General features: G+C 31.8%; 1 protein-coding gene across 1 annotated transcript in view; it reads left to right on the top strand.

Moving 5' to 3' along the window:
• LOC114337661 (N-terminal kinase-like protein) overlaps positions 1-21842 on the top strand; it is a 126803-nt gene that overhangs the window by 78585 nt on the left and 26376 nt on the right. Inside the window, exons 5-9 of the mRNA XM_028288172.1 lie at positions 449-763; positions 3708-3929; positions 6318-6546; positions 7385-7576; positions 10469-10633. Of these exons, the coding sequence (XP_028143973.1) occupies positions 449-763; positions 3708-3929; positions 6318-6546; positions 7385-7576; positions 10469-10633 (1123 nt within the window). The remainder of the gene's footprint in view (positions 1-448; positions 764-3707; positions 3930-6317; positions 6547-7384; positions 7577-10468; positions 10634-21842) is intronic.

Here is a 21842-nt window from a genome sequence, read left to right as displayed (position 1 = left end):
TACAAATGAAGAGTATATTATTTTCATAGAAAGTATTGGAGAACCCAAAAATTGAACTAAAATAGCAATTCCGCCAGTGGCGTAGAATTTGGAAAGGGTCAACCATTCACTTTCCCCCGTCGTGCGCCTCTGGTAATAGCCAGAAACGTTTGTTTAACACAATTTAGTAGTTTGTACAGTATCTATACTTTCTGCCAAGTATGAAAAGGATACGTCGAATAGTTTTAAAATGATGAGCAAAAATAATTTTTAAATTTTTGGATAAAACACCCTGTAACTCAGTAAGGAACTACATTTTATTTAAGTGTTTTAGGTTAAATCTTCGTATTTTGTGGTAAGGTTTCTCCAGTTACTATATGGACAATTATTAATGAAACACCCTGTATAAATACATTTAAGGATTACATAACTACGTAAGTCTAATAAGTTTTTATATTATGCTTTTTAGATTCCCAAACAACTAGGACCTTTATATTTTGAACTTTTAAACACGAACCCATCATCAAGGCCTAATCCTGCAGATGTAATAACACGGTGTAGAAAATTAGGAGGTTATTTTAAAAACGATCTTGTCGACACGCTGCTCTTCCTAGAGGAAATCCAAATTAAAGACAAAAATGAGAAAAATAGATTTTTTTCAAATTTAACGCCGCATTTAGATAATTTTCCCGATAATGTCTGTAAACACAAGATCTTGCCTCAGCTGATAACGGCGTTTGAATATGGAGATGCAGGGTCTGCTGTTCTGGCGCCCATGTTTAAAGTGAGTATGAAAACATGTGAATTGTGATTGTACAGTGTAGTATCTATAATGTCAGTTGCAACATTTCATTTTTACGCGATTTATATGGGCAGTTTAATATCACATTTACCGGTAATCAAGTTAAATTATAAATAACACGCGACAATATTTCAAACATATTTGAACAATCCCCGCATTTCGTAGGAGAGGGATGGAATAAACAGAAAATAAAAGGTAAAGCCCATGAAATAAATATTAGACATTCATATACAGGGTGAGTCATCTCTAACGGGACGGAAGATTACAGCGAAATGGTAAAATATTTGATTTTTTTTTAAATTAGTAGTTTGTATTTTAAATTGGTGTAGTAAAACTCAACTACACCAATATTAGACCGAACAGGATTATGATAAATATTTAACTTATCGTTTATGGACTTTAGACTTTGGAGAAAATCCTGATTTTTTTAGATGTATTGTATACAGACCAATCTACCTACTTTTGATCTAGTAAATAGACATAATTTTCATTTCATTATGATACAGTAAACAAACATTTATTTCGTACAGTTTAAAAATCGAGAGTGACTATAAATATTAGTTTTAAAATCAATATACCGTTTAAGAAAATTGTAAATTACGCAAAAACTATGACTCCTAGTTATAGAACATCCCTATACCATTCGACAGAGGAACCTGTGTTTAGTATAATAATTTATTAATATACATGGTGTTTTATTTAAAATATGCATTATATGACACATTAAATAATCCAATAATGAAACTGTACATTTTGAACACCCTGTAAATAAATGTGTAATAATGAATCATGGAATACATTAATTATAGAATAATTACCAGACCGTACTGTCATAAAATGACAATGTCATATAATGCCATTAATTAACTACATCTTTTGTTTTAAATTCAATTTACAGATTTTAAATTACGCAAATTTTTTATAATTTACAATTTTAATAATTGTAAATTACGCAAAAACTATGAGACCTAGGTATAGGACATCCATATACCATTCGAAAGAGGTATTGTTTACTATAATTATAAATATTGAGGTATTGTAGGTAAAATTTCTGACCTTTATTACCATCCTTGGATTATAAGCTTTCATTTGACACCTCATTTGTCATTCTACCTGGTAAAATGACGGAAGAGTTATATTCTCTGTCGGACGGACAGATGAACAGACGGCCTAAGTCAAATTTCTCACCTTTATTACCATCCTTGGATTATAAGTTTTCATTTGACACCTCATTTGTCTTTTTACCTGGTATAAGGACGGAGGAGTTATATTCGCGGTCAGACAGACCGACGGACAGACAGACTAGGTAAAATTTCTCACCTTTAGTACCATCCTTGGATTATAAGCTTTCATGTGACACCACATTTGTCATTCTACCTGGTAAAATGACGGAGGAGTTATATTCTCGGTCGAACGGACAGACAGCCAATATCAAATTTCTCACCTTTAGTACCATCCTTGGATTATAAGCTTTCATTTGACACCTCATTTGTCATTCTACCTGGTATAAGGACGGAGAGTTATATTCGCGGTCGGACAGACAGCCTAGGTAAAATTTCTCACCTTTAGTACCATCCTTGGATTATAAGGTTTCGTTTGACACCTCATTTTTCATTCTAGCTGGTATAAGGACGGAGGAGTTATATTCGCGGTCGGACAGACCGACGGTCGGACAGCCTAGGTAAAATTTCTCACCTTTAGTTCCACCCTTGGATTATAAGCTTTTATTTGGCACCTCATTTGTCATTCTAGCTGGTATATTGACGGAGGAGTTGTGATTACAGACAGATAGACGGACGTGGATAATTCAAAATTTTCACATTTTTTCAAAATTGGGTGAAAACAAAACTACAAAATTTAGCATTTGACGAACAAGAGCTAACTTGTAATAAATTATAGCTCGTTTACTATTAGTCTCAAAGAAAATAAAAAAAAAATCATTTCGTTTATTTTTTCAAAAGATACATTTTTGTTAATTAGAGTTGTTTTGATAAAACGAATAATTTTTGAATTATTATCAGAAAACCGATTAAAAACATTGATTTATTCGATATAAAACTAACACTTTCGATAGCGAATAAATCAAAAACAATTAATTTTATCAAAAAAAATGTATAGAACATTCTGTGCTTAGAATTATTCGTTTTACCAATTTTTTTGGTCAAAATATAATAAAAAATTTCCACCCCCATTGTAAAAGCGCCTTTCGGCATCATATACATTTTGATCCTTTGACTATTGGGACCTATTTGAAAACCTTCGGTTCTTGGACTAAAAGAAGGGAAAAGGCCACGGTAACTGGACTATAACCGTATTCGCGGTGTGCAAGTACTTGAATACGAGAGGGATACGAGAAACGATCGTGCGCGAATAGCGGAAAAATGTTGCGACTTTCTTAAATAATTCATATTGTCAATTGAAATTGTCCAATTGACGTATATTTCATACCTACTGTCATTGAAGAAGAAAAATTATATGTTACTCCACAATATTGATATGATATGCAAGTATTATATAAAAGTAAATTTATTAATTGTATTTTGCTTGCAGTACTGCATTTTAATAATTAATTTTATTCACTACATACAATTGTTTACCTTTTAATAACATAACTTTAATATTACTTTTTCTTATAATCTTTTTGGGATATGGCCTTGACAATTATCCAGCAACCACGACCAATATGATTGGCCAATATAATTAAAATTGCGAAAAAAGTTGCCGAGCTATGAAACCGGGTGTCGCTTTTCCGAACTTGCACGGTCCCAATAGTAACTATGTATCATAATTACCATTAGGATATTTAGAATTAAGCTCTCTTGCGTCATATATATTTAATAACAGCTTCCATTATAACTTTATTTGTATACGTTCTGTTTTTTATTTTCTAAATTTCAAAGTACTTAAATATTATGCATTTCTTCAGCTTGGCAGGCTCCTCGATGAAGCAGAATATCAAAAAAAGATCGTGCCGTGTGTAGTAAAATTGTTTGGAAGCAACGATAGGGCTACAAGATCGAGACTTTTACAACAATTGGAACATTTTATAGGACATTTGCAAGCGAGTACGGTCAACGATCAAATATTTCCTCAAGTTGCTCATGGGTTTATGGATACAAATCCCACAATTAGAGAACAGACTGTTAAAGTAAGTCATAGTTTCAAAATGTTTTATTAATTAGTTATATTGTATATTTTATCATAAATATCCGCCGTTTGAGGAGTCTTCTTCTTTAGGTGTTGTGTCCGTATTCAGATGTTCGACGTCATCCTGTTTACCAGTTCCAGTTTGGAGAGTAAATAATAAATATTTGGTCTTTATGCGATATAGACCAGTAAGGATCTGCGAAAAAACGTCTATTTTTGGATGTGAGAGGTGGCATTCGGATTTTTGCAGATAAAGTTAGGTGACACCTTCAGTAATAATAATTGACTTATGCTCCTTCTCAAATATGCCCGGAACATTAATAAAAAAATTAAAATATTTAAAAATTTCGAAAAACATCGATTTTTTTCTGCTTTCTTTGCTTATAACTTTAAAACGATTCGTTTTGGAACAAAGTCGTACAGAAATAAGATAAAGATAATTGAATTTTGTATGATATACGACTGGTAAAAAATGTCTTAAGGTATTACCTTTTCTGCAATATAGCAATAAATACAAAATAAGGGGGCAAAATAAGTCTGTTGTTATTCAATATTTTTTAAACACTTTGGTGGCACTTAGAACCTTAGTAATTCGCTTAGGAAATTCTTTGTAACATACTTAAATCGTGTACCAAATTTCATTAAAATCGACCTAATAAATTTTGCATAATAAATTTGCAATCTAAATGTTTTTAAAAAAGTTCAAATTTTTTAAAATCTTTCTGAACAAAAAGTAGACCATTTAGAAGTTATCTAATTTTTTTACGTATAAAGAGGTGCTCTACCGATCTAATACACTTTACAGAATTAAAATCGGATTATTTAAGGGGCCCCAGCAATGTTTTAAATTTATAAACAATTTTTTGGCTTATAAACAAATAGCTTTGTTTAATAATAAAAAAATTAATTTTTAGCAATGCAAATAATTAAAACCGGTATAACTTGACTTAAACTTTCAAATGCTGTCAGCAGAATTGCTATTTTATTTTTTAATCAAACGTTATTCGCGTTCAAAAATTGCAATTTCTCGATTTTTTGAATGTTCCACCGCGTTTATCTCGAAAACTATGCATCCTAGGAAAAAACTTGTAAGAACATTTTTTGCTTAGAATTACCCAAGAAATACAAAAAAATGTTTTATTTTGCGAAAATTCGATTTTATGTAATTCCTCAAGTTCTTTGTTTATAACAACCTTATCGACATCCGGATCAACTGTTACCCAAAAAATTCGAGTTCTACGGATTAAAATACATAAAAAAAACTTGGGTAAGTCCATCTAAATAAAGGAGCCCGTAGCACCCCTTCCTGGCCACAGCACTAATTTGTTTATAAGCCAAAAAATTGTTTATAACTTTAAAACATTGCTGAGGCTGCTTAAATAATCCGATTTCAATTCTGTAAAGTGCATTAGATAGGTGGAGTACTTCTTTATATGTAAAAAATTGACAAATCTTTGTATGTTCTAGTTTTTGTTGTGCAAGATTTTAAAAAATTTTAATTTTTTAAAAAAAGTTTAGATTGCGAAATTATTATGCAAAATCTAGTAAGTCAATTTTAATGAAATTTGGTGTACGGTTTTAGCACATTACAAAAATTTTCTAAGCGAATTAGGAAGGTTCCAAGTGTAACCTAAGTGATGGAAAATCATTGAATAAGGACAGGCTTGTTTTGCCCCCTTATTTTATATTTATTGCTATTTTGAAGCAAGGGTGATAAATTAAGATATTTTTAACCAATCGTATCTGATAGAAAATTTAATTATCTTTGTTTTATTCCTATAGGACTTTGTTCTAAACTCAATAGTTTTTAAGTTATAAGCAAAAAAAGTAGAAAAAAAACGAAATTTTTTGAAATTTTTAAATATTTTATTTTTTTTATTAATGTTCTTGGCATATTTGAGAAGGAGCATAAATCAATTATTATTAACGAAGTTCTCACCTAACTTTATCCGCAAAAATCTGAATGCCACCTCTCACATCCACCTAAAAACAGATCCTTACTGGTCTAATATTAGTTACAAAATTATTTGGCTTTATAAGACAATAAATTTAATAATACGTATTATACATTTAATAATTTTTTTATAAATCTATTGCTTTTAGAAACTTAATGATATTACCACTATTTTCACCAATTGTCGTACACTTCAGTTCACAAGATAAATCGTTTTCTCAATTTGAAACAGGGAACAGTCTACAACAATATTCTGGACAGTTATGATGGTGGTGCAGGCAAAAACAAATTCTGGGACGTTCTTTCTTCAGTAGATATTTATGTATTATTCTAGAAAAGTGTTGTTTGATTTACAATCTTTAAATAAAAATATTTCTAATGCTATACAAAATATTTCTATATAAAGTAATTTCAACTTTATAATGTATATTTTAGTCTGTGATACACCTAGCACCTAAGTTAAGTTATAATAATCTAAATGTAGAAGTGCTTAGACATTTTGCCAGATTACAAGCGAAAGATGATCAAGGCGGTATAAGAACCAATACAACAGTGTGTCTCGGTAAAATCGCTCAACATCTTCATCCACAAATTAGACAGAAAGTACTGATTTCTGCCTTCATTCGGGCGATGAGAGACCCCTTTCCTCCAGCTAGAAATGCAGGTAAGATGTGATTGAAGTTAATTCCAAAAGTAACGAGTTTGTAAAGTTATTTATTATGCTTACTAATAAAAGCATAACAGCATCGTAAATTAATATTATACGTGTGTAGACTGTATGAGGTTGTGTTAATAGTTTCAAGTGGGATTTTATAGAGGGAGTTATGATAAACAGACAATATATAAGTTTATAAAAAGTCTTACCAAAATCCTGTGTCGATGATCATTGATCGCGTTTTGATTCTCGCGTATATACATATGCCGTTTCATTCGCAGATTAAGCTGTTCGATGCACGAATTTTAATGTTCTTAACGGTTTAACGGTTACTTTATATCGAATTACTGTCTTACCTTGCAGAGATATGTTGCCGAACTAAAGCTAACACACAAAAGAGTTATTTGCACCTTTTGCTGCCTTTGTGGGTCAGCAGAGAAGAGTTTGAATTCAAAAGAAAGGTCTAAGTACTTAAATTGATATGTCCTCAGTGGCGAGTGACAATCAAAACTATATGCACTTCAGTTCCCTTTCGGGTCAACAGCAGAAGAGATTGATGTGTCCTCAACGGAGAGTGACACTCAATAGAGACCGAGATAGCATCGCGCGTTGCCTCGTCTCAGCAATAATTGTCTGTATGGGTAGGGTTGAAATTAAGTGGTAGGATACTGGCAAGGGATATATTAAGCAATAGTTTAAAATTGAGGATGAAAATTACTGAAATAAAATAAAATATTAAAATTAAAATAAAATATAATTTTAAATATTAAATAAAAATAAAATATTATTTTTAGCATATGAAAAATTGAGTAATGATATTAAATGATTTTTAATTCCTTCCTTTTAGGTGTTTTGGCACTGGCAGCCACTCAACAATACTATCTTCTATCAGAAGTATCTTCCAGAATACTTCCTGCATTATGTCAATTGACAATGGATTCAGAAAAAGTTGTTCGAGATTCAGTTTTCCGTACTATAAAAGGTTTTCTTGGCAAATTAGAAAAGGTATCTGAAGATCCTAGTTTGAGGGAAAGTATGGGTAAGTAATATCACTTACTAATAAATAATATAAACTGCTCGTCAAACGTTAAGGATATTGGTATTATTCAAATAAAATTTTTGCTATCGAAAAAATTTTATTCTTTTCATATCGAATGGAAGTAAACAGTCCCATTAAATTCTTTTTTATTCCAATATTCCAAATTGTATTATCCAATAATTTAGAAGACATGAATTACCATGATGTGTTCAGTCTGTTTCTGAACTGTACAGAATTCTAAACAATCCTTAGCATTTCGAAGTTTTTTAGAAAGAAGGAATTTAAGTTTTGAACCAGGTTGGGGCTAGGTTAGTGAATATAGGTGAGAGTTTTAATGTATCGCGAAGTGTAGTTTCTCGGTTAGTCAATCTACTGTCAGTTAGTCACAACTGGAAGGCCGAGAGTTACTACGCCCGCCCAGGACCGTTACATTACTCATATCAGCTCGAAGAACGTCACTCGATACAGTTGAGTCCGCGAATCTTTACCAGTGCGTCATCATTTAAAGCATACAAAATAAGTCGATGATAAGTCAGAAATTAAAATTTACTAAACGCAACAGCAAGTGACAGTAAGTGACTTACTGTTGCGTTTAGTAAATTTCAATTTCCGACTTATCATCGACTTATTTCGTATGCTTTAAATAATGGCGCACGGGTAAAGATTCGCGGACTCAACTGTACCTGTAGAATCCTGATGAGGGGGTTTTTTAATGCGACGAGAACTGCGATTTCAGTAGCAGCTAAACGTCGAAGGCTTTCTGGGGTCAATTTAAGATCAAGGCATCTTTTAAGAAGAGTTCCACTCACCGCCGAGCACCGACGCCAACTCTGGAACATTGAAATTTGCAGGAAGAATGAAAATTTGTACTCTCTACCGACGAGTCTCAGTCTCGCTATGGAATGTATTCCTATAGTCGGCGCTTACGTTTTTGGACCAATCTGTTAGTGTCGAGAAATGGTCGACCTGGAAATTGGTCCATTTCGAGGAGGTACTGTTACAGTATGGGGTGGAATTTCTTTTGATGGTCGAACAGACCTATAAGTTTTAAACAGGAGTATGATCAGATATGAAGTCATCAACAATATTATCCCTTATTTTCACGCCGCTATTGCTCAAGACTTCCCTTTTCTTGATGATAATGCAACTCCACATCAGTCTGCCACTGTAATTGAAACTCGAAAAAATCAAGGTATTCCTCATTTGCCATTATCCCGAGGTCTCCTGATCTCAACTGCATTGAACATGCTTGGAATCAACTCTAGAGAGCGTTAGATGCACACGAGCCACGCCCTGAAACTCTTCATCAGTTAAGAAACCGATTGCCATAACTTTGGATGCAAATCAGGCAATATGGGCTTAACTATTTAGTGGAAAGTATGCCAATACGTTGCCAAACAGTTATTGAAGCTCGTAGAGGACACACCACCTATTAAATAATTTTTTGTTGGATTTTAAAAATGATTCGGGTATTGCAAGAAATTTTGCCAATTTTAGTTTTTTTTTAAGAAACTTTTGAGTTGGTAGGTTTTTGATACAAAAGGTGCAGTGATCTTAATTTATTTTATAATAAATAATTTTTATGATTCACGTTGGAATATTTTTGCTTTTAAGGCATTTTCTGATAATATCCCTATTTTTGACGAGCAGTTTATCTTCTAATAAAGAATATTGTATAGAAAATAAGAACATTATAAAAAGGTATGACAAGGGTACCGTGACACAAACAATAGGCCAAGTATAATATATCTTTTTTCTATTTGCTATAAAAACCCAATAATAATGCATATTTAATTTGTAGTTTAAATAATAATATTAAGTTTGGCCAATTAAACGACTCGGTATAGCTTAAATATACTTTTTTGCCGTTTATTTGTTTTGAATTTTTTTTATTTTGTATTTTAATAAAAGCTGTTATCATAAAATGCAAAAGTTATAATGTCAATTTGCCTCACCCTTTCTTATTTCTTGTCATTACTTTTGCGTCTTGCCGTGTCTTCTGACTATTTTTTGTAGAATTGGTTGTCTTCTATTTTACTCGTTTTCTTCTCTTTTGGATCTTAGCTTCCCATATCCGTTTGATGTCTTGATGATGAAATGATCTTTGCAAGTGCCGTTCCAACTCAGTTGTCTTTTATCTACGCACGTTAAGATCGGTTCTACTTTTAGATCTTACGCCCCGTACTCCCCTCAGGTATTTCATATCATGTTCCTATTTTAAAAATACTTCTTTTTCTTGTTTTACATGTCTCAAATAGGTCTTTTTCGTTATTCCCTTGATTTTCCATGATTTTGTTTTGTCTCTACTTATTTGTCGGTCCGAACCTGTCTTTTGTTTATATTTTGTCGCAGAATATCAGTATAATAGAACTCGTTAAATACGGGGTGTTGATTAACTGGAGGTGAGGGTTGGTTTGATAAAACACTACTTGTTCATACTTATTTATTGAACACTACTAAATATATTAGTAACGAGTTGGTGTGCTTACGGTATAACCATCTGATGATGTATTTGCTTTACGAATGATAATTGATAACAGATCGAATTAGAATGAATCACGCTTCTTTAGCTGGATGTATAAGTAAAGTGTAAGGTGTTGTTGTTTTGAATGCTGATACAGCGTGGCCGTGAATTACAATAATATTGACTAGCTGACCAAGCGTTATTGCCGATTAGTGTACTTGTGTTGAGAAATCTGTGTCATCTACTTAATTGAAAACAAACGTGGTGTTTGCTTTTCTAGGACATTTAAAAATTAAAAGAATATGCCTTGGTCTTATTTTTGGATGCTGATAATCCTGATACATCAGCCTCACACTAGAATCAACTATTCGAAGGCGAGGTTTCATGTATTTAATATATGATTATTAATTTTATTTTTTATTTTTTAGAGGCAGATGTCAATACGGCAACGCCTAGCTTAAGTAATGCAGCTGCAACGTGGGCTGGATGGGCAGTTACTGCAGTCACTGCCAAATTTTATAGGAGCCAGTCTGATACCGTTAAATCAATAAATCCAATTGGCAATAAAATGCTCAGCAAACCTGGATCATTAGGTGAGTGTAATTGAATATAAAGTATTGAAAAGCATTGAGTATAATGTAACCAACTTCCGAGAATATTATTGAAGCAGTTTCACACACCGGTTGGCATCTAAACATTCCGTATATGTATTTGGAACCTAGGAGTTTTCTATTGGTTCGTTGCAGCACGCGGTCATATTTTAAATAATAGGCGGCGAGGTCCCAAACGCATATACGGAATGTTATTCGGTTCCAAATTCATATACGGAATGTTAAATATTCGTACACCGAAAAAGATAAGTTTTTATTAGAGTCTGTTAAAAGGAGATTAATTTTAAAATATTTGTTACTGTATTATTAAATAAAAATAAATCAATTATAGTATTTGGAATTTATTCGGTGCGAAATTCATAAATACGGTTGGTTTTTAATAGGTAGTATATTATGCAACGAGCATTTAATGATGGTCATTATGATGCGAGTGTAAGGGATACGAGATTCATAATGATAATTAAATGCAAGTTGTTTACACGATTTTTTCTATAATCATTCACAAAAAAATATATTCAAATTTATTAATTTTGTAACGCAACCAAATTAAGTAGTTTGTCAGTCTGACAGTTTGTTTACATATTGAGAACTGTCAAAGAGTATGTATTTGATTCGCCATTGGTTACTGTGCGTATGCCACCTTTATCGCAAATGTCATATCGCGATTCTATTGGTTAAAAATCTGTATCCTAATGAAAATATGTTTCATAATGAAGTTCATTGTGATACAGGTAGTGACATCATAATTGATATATTATAGTATGAGAATAGAAAAAAATATTGTTAATGTATTATTAAAGATCCACAAGGAAAAAGGTTTTCCTGTAGTTGGCTGTATACCATATAATACAAAAAACGAATAAAGTCCTTATGTAATAAGTAATATGTAAACAAACTGTCACACTGACAAACTACTTAATTTGTTTGCGTTACAAAATTAATAAATTTGAATATATTTTTTTGTGAATGATTATAGAAAAAATCGTGTAAACAACTTGCATTTAATTATCATTATGAATCTCGTACTCTATACGAAACTCGCCGCCATGCGGCTCTCTTATAGTCGCATCATAATGACCATCATTAAATGCTCGTTGCATAATATACTATTAAAAACCAGTCTCTTTTTAATTGGCTTTAATAAAAATCGTCTTTTTGTTCTACGAATATTTAACATACCGTATTTATGAATTTCGCACCAAATAACATTCCAAATACTATAATTGTTTTATTTTTATTTAATAATACAGTAACAAGTATTTTAAAATTATTCTCCTTTTAACAGACTCTAATAAAAACTTATCTTTTTCGGTGTACGAATATTTAACATTCCGTATATGAATTTGGAACCGAATAACATTCCGTATATGCGTTTGGGACCTCGCCGCCTATTGGTTAAAATATGACCGCGTGCTGCAACGAACCAATAGAAAATTCCTAGGTTCCAAATACATATACGGAATGTTTAGATGCCACCGGTTGAGGTAGAGGTAGGTTAAAGTTCAGACGTTCATCAAGGCTGTATATCCCGAAGCGCAACGGTGTATCAATTTTTTAAAAGGATTTTTTTAACTGACTTTTGCAAGATAAAATCAAAATATAATTGTGCATTTTGAAACTACTTGACTTAAGCTTTCATTTCATATTTTTGTATTTAAGTTCGATGTCCACCCTATTGAAAAATTGCCTCAAAAATGCTAAAATTTACTTTTTCTGTATTTTTGTTTTTTTTTTGCATTTTACGGTTAAAGTAAGCATTTTACGAAAAAATCACAACAATAACTTTCTTCTTAAAATAACCCAAGTTATTAAAAAAAGTGATTTCGAAGCGAAAATAGTATATTGTACAACAAGAGAGAAAAAAGACATATTTCTCACGAGCGCAGAAGTTTGCCGCAAATCAAGCGAGGAAAAAATATGTCGTTTTCTCACGTGTTGTACACTGTACTTTTTCTATGGATGCGTTTTTGTCAAGAGTTCAATCTTCAAAATTAAATAATTTAGGTGCTATTATGTAGATTATATGCCAAAATTGAAATAAAATACATATTATATACATATGTAGGTATTTAATATTCTTAATATTTATATACTTTTATTTATTTAAAATTATAGTTACCAGTTATATTTGAACAGTTTTTAAAGGTAATTCCTCGTAAGTTTTGATTTGACACATTTTATTTGACAAATATATTTGTGTTTGTATTGTGCATGTTACCATGGAAACCGCGATTCTACGTATGGAACCCGTGAGAAAAAATATTTCTCACTGCAATGGCCGACTTTTCTCATACCCTGAGAAATTGTTCGTTTTGAATGTATGTAAGTAGTGAGAGAAGTTGCACATTGTATAGCATCCATAGAAAATCGTTATTTTCCTAACTAGTGCAGAACTAGTGCAGAGTGATACTTTCCCGCACGAGACTGCCGTTGACCCGAACGACGCGATAGCGGAGTTCGGGCAAGCAGTCGAGTGCGGGAAAGACACTTTCCGCATGAGTTAGGAACAATATTTTTTCTAGGGCCGTACGTTTAAAAAAAAGCCACAACAAATAGAGTTATATCAATTTTTATTTAGGAGTGAAAATACACAAATTAATACGTTCTTTGACGAAGTTGTCAAAACCAAACTTTCAATAAAATTGGTTACCATGACCACGATATTGGTTTCCATGACGACGATTCAAAACCATTGTAATTGTCTACTGATTTGACTTTTGAATATTATGTCAAAACAATTCTATTTCAACGAATTATCAGTAGTATCAGAATTGCACAAGAGCTCTAAAATTATTGAATTTTTCCCGAGTGATACTTTGACAGTTTTAATTTCACGAGCCGAAGGCGAGTGAAATTATGTCAAAGTGTCACGAAGGCAAAAATTCTATATTAATTTTAGAGATCGAGTGCAATTTGTTGCGATTATTTCATGAATAAAACTGTTCAAAACCAAAATATTATTGTAATTTATTTATGTAAGTACAAATTAGTACAATTAAACACACAGTTTTTATAAATATTTGACGGTTGAAAGTCATCACTTTTATATAATTTTTAAAACATTAATTGTCATTAATGTCACTGAATCTATTTTTTCATAGCAACGAAGGGCATCTGACGTAATATACTTGACGACGGGACATTATCAAAAATTATCAGTTTAATTTTTATTTCTGTAGCTTTCTATTGGTCAGAATCTCCTATGAATGAAATAATCGCGTTAATTTCGTTAAAACATGAACACAATAAGATAAATTTGAAATAAATTAGTAAATAATATCTAAATATTAGTTTATTGCATGTATTATATTATAATGCTATATTACAAGGTATTCTACTTTCCCGCACGCCGTGCGGGAAAGTGCAACTTTCGGTAACAAAATGCGTGCGGTAGCAAGTTTTTACAATGTTAATTATGCATTTATTAAACTTGATTAAAGTTAAAATGAAAAACTGAAACTTGATTGAAAAAACTGCCCAAATTTTAGCTTTTAATGTTTATAAACAATTGCGCTGCATGTAAAAAAAAATCTCCGGTTCTGTGGTCGCACAAACTTTCTTTTTTTAAGATGTGTTTTTTCATAACCTTTCAGATGGTGTATTTTGTTATTTTTTTTTTGTAAATGTTAAAATGGCGCAGATAAATTTACTAGTTTATAAAACGAAAAATCATACTTCATTCTGTATTAATTATTTGTAAGTAAACAATTAAGAATGAATATACTCTTATAAAACCATGAAAATTTGGGATCTTACGGGGAGAGTGAGACCAATAGAGTCGTTTACCTATTGACAAACACGCATCAAATACACCTGTACAGGACAGCTGTTTGAAAATAACCTTTTTATAAATTTTATAAATAACCTAAAGTGTGATAAACAAATATCATCGTCATCATTGACTCTACAACCCCTGGTAGACGTTGGCCTATTCTAGAGTCCGCTTCCATTCATCCCTATCCTTCGCATTGGTTTTCTGATTTCGCACTCTTCACACTCGTTAGTCGTCTTTCACCTGGTCCTTAAATCGTGCTCTGGGCCTGTTTGTTTTCCTTACTCCATCCGGTCTTTGGTTAGAAATGTGTTTTGACGGCCCCATCTCGTTAATTATCTCAGTGGCTCAGCCACCGCAGCTTGTTTATTTTGATGGACTAGGTTCACTATAAAGGCAGTAAAGCTCAAAATTATAGTGTCTACGCCATAATCCGTTCTCCTGCACACTTTTATAAATACATCTGAGTTTATATCATATGTTTACGTTCAAAGCAGCCTAAACGTTCTTCATCGTTTTTTGTTATCGTCCACATCTCTGACGCGTAAGTGAGCTTGATAAGAATTCTGTATATCAATCAGTGGCGGCCCGTGAGGTAGTGCCATAGAGCCATGGCACTACCTTCCTAACTATGCAGAAGCATATTTTTTATTTTAAAAATCTTTTAATGCCTGTTAATTTTTTGTGTGTATTTCTTTTTATCTTCATAAATTATATAAAATCTGGCAACTCTGCGCGTAGTACAATCGCTGCCACTTACAGCGGAGATTATTCGGCTGGAGAATCTTGAGCCAAAATTGGTACTGGCCCGGCTGAAAAGAGAAAGATTTTACGAGCATCCTATATAAGTGACAGAGAAAGAGCTATATTGGACTATTTAGTATAACTTAAATGAGAATCTCGTGCCGGGCACAAGGCCCACAAGGGTATCTATTTATTTTGAGTTTCTTTAAGTGCTGTCTTGTCGCTTTTGTTATATCTATTTTCTGTTTTTGCATTTAGAATATTATTATTAAACTTTTAGTGCATCATGATCGTGGGTGTAGTATAAATAATATTTTGATTATTTCTTAAGTTTAATTTATTAATTGACAATGAATCAGATTAGTATCTTAAAAAACTCTTGGTGGTAGTTCCAGATTTTTCAAAGGTCTACCGTCTCCTGACATGCAGTTGCTTCTAATTTATTTATGTCGGAGAAGTTTTCTGCTTTACATTAGAACATTATTAGTACATTATTTCACGGTTTTTGCTGTAAATTTTAAAAAACTGCTTGGATTGACATGAAATTTGGCATACGCACAGATAACATGTCAAAGAAAAAAAAGTGATATGGTGCCAATGTGTGCTTTTGCCCTGGGGGTGAGTTTCACCCCATCTCGGTGGTGAAAAAATATGTGCAAGATAAGTACCGAAATGGATAAACTGACTAATTTTGCTACTTTTGTTCTATAGAGGTTTTTCACGAAATCAATACTTTTCGAGTTATTTGCAAGTGAATATGTTCATTTTTCAACAAAATAACCACGTTTTTAGACGGTTTTTCGCAAATAACTCAAAACGTAACCATTTTGTTGAAAAAAATATTCTTAGCAAAACTATAGCCAATAAAAAAGTGAAAAAAAAAACTGTGTATATATTAGATCTCTTTACCTAGCAAAAGGAGAGTTATAGCTAATGAAAAATAGATTCATATTTGAAAAATTCCAAATAGAATAATTCAATGTGAAATATCCAAATAATGAAGCATTCTTGGGGAAAACACATTACAACTTTTTTAAAGTGTTTAAAAAAAGCTTTATTTCTGTTTTTATAAAAAATTTCTAGCATCAAATGTAAGCAAGTTACGCTCAAAATAAAGTTGGTCCCTTTTGTTTTGCCAAAAAAAAAATCAGGAAGCTCACCCCCCAATTAGCAACTTAAATGAAATTAATCGTTACCGCTTCACAAGTTACTTTACTCATGTTGTGTTTATATGATCTGTAAATTTCATCGATTCAAATTTTTGAAAAAATTGGTTTTAAAGTAAAATTTTTAAAAATTTTAATTTTGAAAAAATATTTTTTTTTTAAATAACTTAAAAATTGTTAGAGATACCAAAAATCTTCAACAATAAAAAAAGTCGGCTTTACTTCTCTGAATAATTTGTATTTTTTTGTTTTTCTGTAAAACAAAAATTGGTTAAAATTCGGTGTTTCTAAATTTGCATACACTCGTGATAAGTGACTCGTTCAAGCCCTTTTAACTACAGCTCTTTAAAAAATAAGGAACTTGAACCGATGAAACTTACAGATCATATGATCAATACATACGCGAGTAAAAAGCTTGTGAAGTGTTAACAATTAAGTTCATTTGAAATGCTAATTAGGGGGTGATTTGCCGGATTTCTTACCAAAAAAAAGGACCAACTTTATTTTGAGCGTAACTTGTTTACTTTTGATGCTAAAAAATTTTTTTAAAAACAAAAATAAGCATTCTTTAAACACTTGTTGAAACAAAAGTTGAAATAAGTTTTCCCCAACAAAGTGCTTCGTTTTTTTATTATGGCACGTTAAAGTATTCGATTTGGAATTTGACGAATATGAACCTATTTTTCATTGGCTATAACTCTGCTTCTACTAGGTATAGTGACCTAATATATACACCATGTTTTTCACTTTTTTACGTGCTATATTTTTGATATAGCACGTAATTTTTTTTCGACCAAATACCTACTTACTTTTTGAGTTATTTGCGAAAAACGGTCTGAAAACGTGGTTATTTTGTAGAAAAATTAACATATTCACTCGCAAATAAATAGAAAAGTATTAACTTTGTGAAAAACTTTACAGAACAAAAGTTGCTTAGAATTAGTCATTTTATCTATTTCCGGACTTATTTCGAACATATATTTTTCAGCCCCAAAAGGGGGTGAAACTCACCCCTAAGGAAAAAGCACACATCGGCACAATATCACTTTTTTTCTATGACTTGTTAGCTATGTGTATGCCAACTTTCATGTCAATCCAAGCGGTTCTTTAAAATTTAAAGGTTTTGCAATATTTTACCTTTATAGAACGTACTATTACAAGCGTCGGTTCCCCGAATAATTTTTTAATGAAACATGGAGACAATTTTAATTTTTAAACAAAACTCGGTTTAAAACTAAATTAGAAGTACTGTATTAGTGAGACGAATTAGGTACTACCTCTGGGGCTGTTCCGCTATGAGTTTTAGGAAGGTTTAAAACTCATGAGGAAGGTTTAAAAAGCACATTGGAAGAAACTATTAAACTTTTAAGCATTTTAATTACCATTCCTATATCAATATCTGAAGCAGAACGGTGTTTTTCGATGTTAAAACGAATTAAAACATTAGTTAAAAATACAATGAAAGAAGAACGACTTAGGTATGTTATCTGCAGAAAAGCATTTTGTAAATGGTATTGATAATTTTAATAATAAAGTCATTGAAAACTTTGCAACCAAAAAAAACAAGAAGGATGTATCGTAAACTTTAAAAGTGGTATTAACACAACTTTGTGCATGTGTGTAAATAATGAAATAGTATTATTTTTATAATTTTCTAAATAGAGACTAAATCGTAATACAATCTAAGTAATATTAGCAGTAAATAATGGTTGTAAGTTGAGAGTTTTTTATTGTTAATGAATTTACGGAACTGTTTTGATAAATTTTGAATAATTTCTTGGCACCTCGGATAAATATACATAAGGCACATAAGGTAACAATATCAGTGCCTATTTTTTGTTTAATTTTTGTTTTATGTATAACTTTTTTGACAATATCGTGAACCCGTCACTAACAATTTTGGCGGCTGTCCTAATTCTGGCACTACCTTCTTAAGGTGGTACGAGCCGCCACTGATATCAATATGTACATATTTTCGTTCTTTTTGTGACTATGTTTGATGTTAAAAGTTTCTTTAATCCATCATATGCTCTATTTACTAGATATATAAATATAAATAAACCAGTGGCGTGCGGTGACTTTTTCTAAAGGGGAAGCGATTCAATAAGGATATAAAAATATTTTCTTAAGGGTCGAGGGTCGAGCCACTTCCCACCTGATAACACTCTGATGCGCTATAGGGGCTGTCTCTCAGCAAAGTGCTTATGTGAGACGTCCTGGGTACAAGGAGTCACATACTAAATCCTACCCCGATCAATGCGTGAGGCACTCTATTGCCGCTATTTCTAGTGACTATAGTGACCTATCATTGATCTGTATTGCTTGCTCGGGCCTTAAGTCCTCGCTCCGGGCTTCGTTTCCTAAAGAAGAGATCTATTTAAATGTTTTTTTTTTAATTCCGAGGCATTTTCCACAACACACAACTTTCAACAATATGACACTTATTTATACTTGAGCTCTATTCTCCTATCAACTTCTGATAATTGTTGAATTCGGTCTTTTTCAATGGACTTGTAAAGTCTGTCTTCGCTTGTTGAATTTCTTGTAAAACTTTTAATGCATTTTAATACTGAAAAACTTCGTTCAACTGATGCACTTGTGACTGGGATAGTTTGTAGTAATTCACACAACTTGGACACTTCACACAGGGACTTTTTTAAACCAGTAGTTATAAGAAATACCCAGATTTCTGAGTATATCTTTATCACTAATGTGAGTTGTTTCATAAACAACACTTAACTTATAATGCAAAGCTGGCATATCAAAATATTTTCATTATTTAATCGTAGTGAAATAAATTCCTCTGTGGGAAATTTTGATGAATTATAATTATAAATATTAAATAAGAATATATTATATAATTCTACAAATTTTAATTCGTTAAAATTTTGAAAGCGAAAATTCATTTTTTGTAGAATGTTATCAAAAGGTCTCTCTGTTGTCGACATTATCAATCTTCATTCTTTTTCTTTCATGTTCAAACCCCATATTTTCAGTTTTATCCCAAATATTTTTAAACTGCTCTCGTTTTTTAATTATCGAATTAATAAAGTCATCAATTTGTCTTATACAAAATGCAATGTCAATTGACTTCATCTGTAAAATGTCAAATAAAAGATCAGTAAAAGGAAAAATCTCTGCAAAAAATTTAAATCGAAATATTCTTTAAGCGAATGTATGTATGTACCTAAGCACCCCTTAGAAGCAGTAACAGCCAGAGCAGGGCATCCCACTCTTAGAAGGCGATCGAACGATCGCTTCTGCAGGGTACCAAAATTCGCGCGACTAGTGGGTGCCGTCATTGAACCCTGACCAATTTTTATACGGGACAACTGCATGACAAGCGGCGATTTTGAGATGCGCTTCTGTCAGGGGTGGACCGAGTAGTTGAATTGTGTGCATAGTGAATATTGAGTTCCTTCCTATGCGATTAATTTTTAATATTTTTCAATGCCTATGGTCTAGGTAATAATATGTAGATTACTGGGATTGGGGAAAATTTTTGATAATTAAATATTAGTTAATAATGTATTTTGTTATATCGAAGTATATAATTCCCCCGCTTCCATGGACCGCACGCCTCTGAAATAAACTAATAGAATTGTTTAAAAACTACACCGATCTTTTGCACCTAAAAAATATTAACTACATAAAAACCCAGATTGTGAATTATGTTTTCAATATTTTTATTATTTATTTTAATAATTACATATAAACAATTGAAAAAATGCTTACTTTCGGGTTTAATTTGCAATATCTTTTTTTATAAACATTTTTTAATTTAGAAAGTCTCATTTTAAAGAGCAAGTATTTTCAATAAAGTCGTTTTGGAACGTTTTTATTTGCAATATATAGTTTTTTCACAATACTGAAATGAATGAAAAATTTAGCAATGTAAAAGTAAACCAAGTAACTTTTGCTAATAAAAAATCATGACGCAGAAAAAATTGCAATACCCACGAGATGGTATTCTTTTTCCAAAGTCAGTTTGCCAAGTGTCGGCTTTTGATATTCTTTGATGCCAGTGCCGACCATTGGCGTGGAAATTAAGAAAAAGGATCAGTTCATCAAACGCATACACACACTCAAAAATGTTTTGCATAATGTAATATTTTCAAAATTATCCACCAAATCTGGTTAAATCTATTTTTTTAACAAAATACTTTATTATATATTATATAAAATTGTATGTTTTTAGACAAGGCGAAAACGGCGGGTTCGACGGGAAAAATATTCCCATGAGATTTTTTTGCATAATCACATTCGTGAGACATCCCAGAATAAGGTTCAAGAAGTCGCCTACGTGAAAAGTGGGCCAATTTTTTTTAATAATTTTTTTTTAATCAAATTGCAAGAATCAATATTTTTGGCCCGAACAATTTTTTCTTTAATTTTTTGGACCATTCTGGACAAAAAAGGTCTCCTATATTTTTTCTCTAAAGTTGATCGTTTTCGACTTATAAGCAATTTAAAATTGAAAAAAACGAAAAATGGCGATTTTCAAGGCTTAATAACTCGGTTAAAAGTTATTATTATGAAAATCAATATATGACTAAATCAAAGTTTAAAGCCCCCCTATAAGATCCTGAAGAAATTTTTGTCATTATTTTATTACTAAGCTGTTATTTTTAAGAAATAATAATAAGCGCCATGCATGTGTGTGGCGACTGTAAATGCTGAGTGCGAGAGAGAAGCCATTCCAGCAGTCGAATTGTACATCTTACTCGCACTCACATTTACAGCCGAGTCAATACAATCTAACCGCTCATTGTTATTAATTAAAAATAACAGCTTAGTAGTAAATTAATGACACGGATTTCTTCAGGATCATGTAGCGGCAACTTTAAACTTTGATTTAGTCACTTTCTGACTTTCATAATAATAATTTTTAACCGAGTTATTAAGTCTTAAAAATGGCCATTTTCTCGTTTTTCAAATTTTATATTGCTTATAACTCGAAAAAAAGCAAATTTAGAGAAAAATTATAAGAGACCTTTTTTGTCCAGAATGGTCCAAAAAACCTAAAAAAAAATTAGCCAGGGCCAAAAATATTGATTTTTGCAATTTGATTTAAAAAAAATTGTTAAAAAAAAATTGGCCCACTTTTCACTTGGGCGACTTCTTAAACCTTATTCTGGGACGTTTCACGAATGTGATTATGCAAAAATATCTTATGGGAATATTTTTCCCAACGAACCCGCCGTTTCCGCCTTGTCTATTTGAAAAAAAAAACAATAAACAAAATTTAAAGGGTTAACAATATATTATTATTATTTATAATATGTATTATAAATATATTTTTTTTAATTTGTACAGATATAGGAACTAATACTTAATATGCCGTATTTCCACCTCTTGCATCAATGCAAGACTGAATGCGATGTCCCATGCTTCTTTTAAGTGTATTAATGTAGTTCTGGTCCATGGTGCCCCATTCTTCAATCGCTGCTATTCTAAGGTCTTGTAGTGTCCTTGGGGGTGGCTGCCGAGACTGAATTTTTCTTTTGAG

This window comes from Diabrotica virgifera, chromosome 5 (assembly GCF_917563875.1).
Source record: "Diabrotica virgifera virgifera chromosome 5, PGI_DIABVI_V3a".
NCBI classification, from domain to species: Eukaryota; Metazoa; Arthropoda; class Insecta; order Coleoptera; family Chrysomelidae; genus Diabrotica; species Diabrotica virgifera.
The sequence above is the reverse complement of the archived record's forward strand: the minus strand, read 5'-3'. Positions and strand labels throughout refer to the sequence as shown.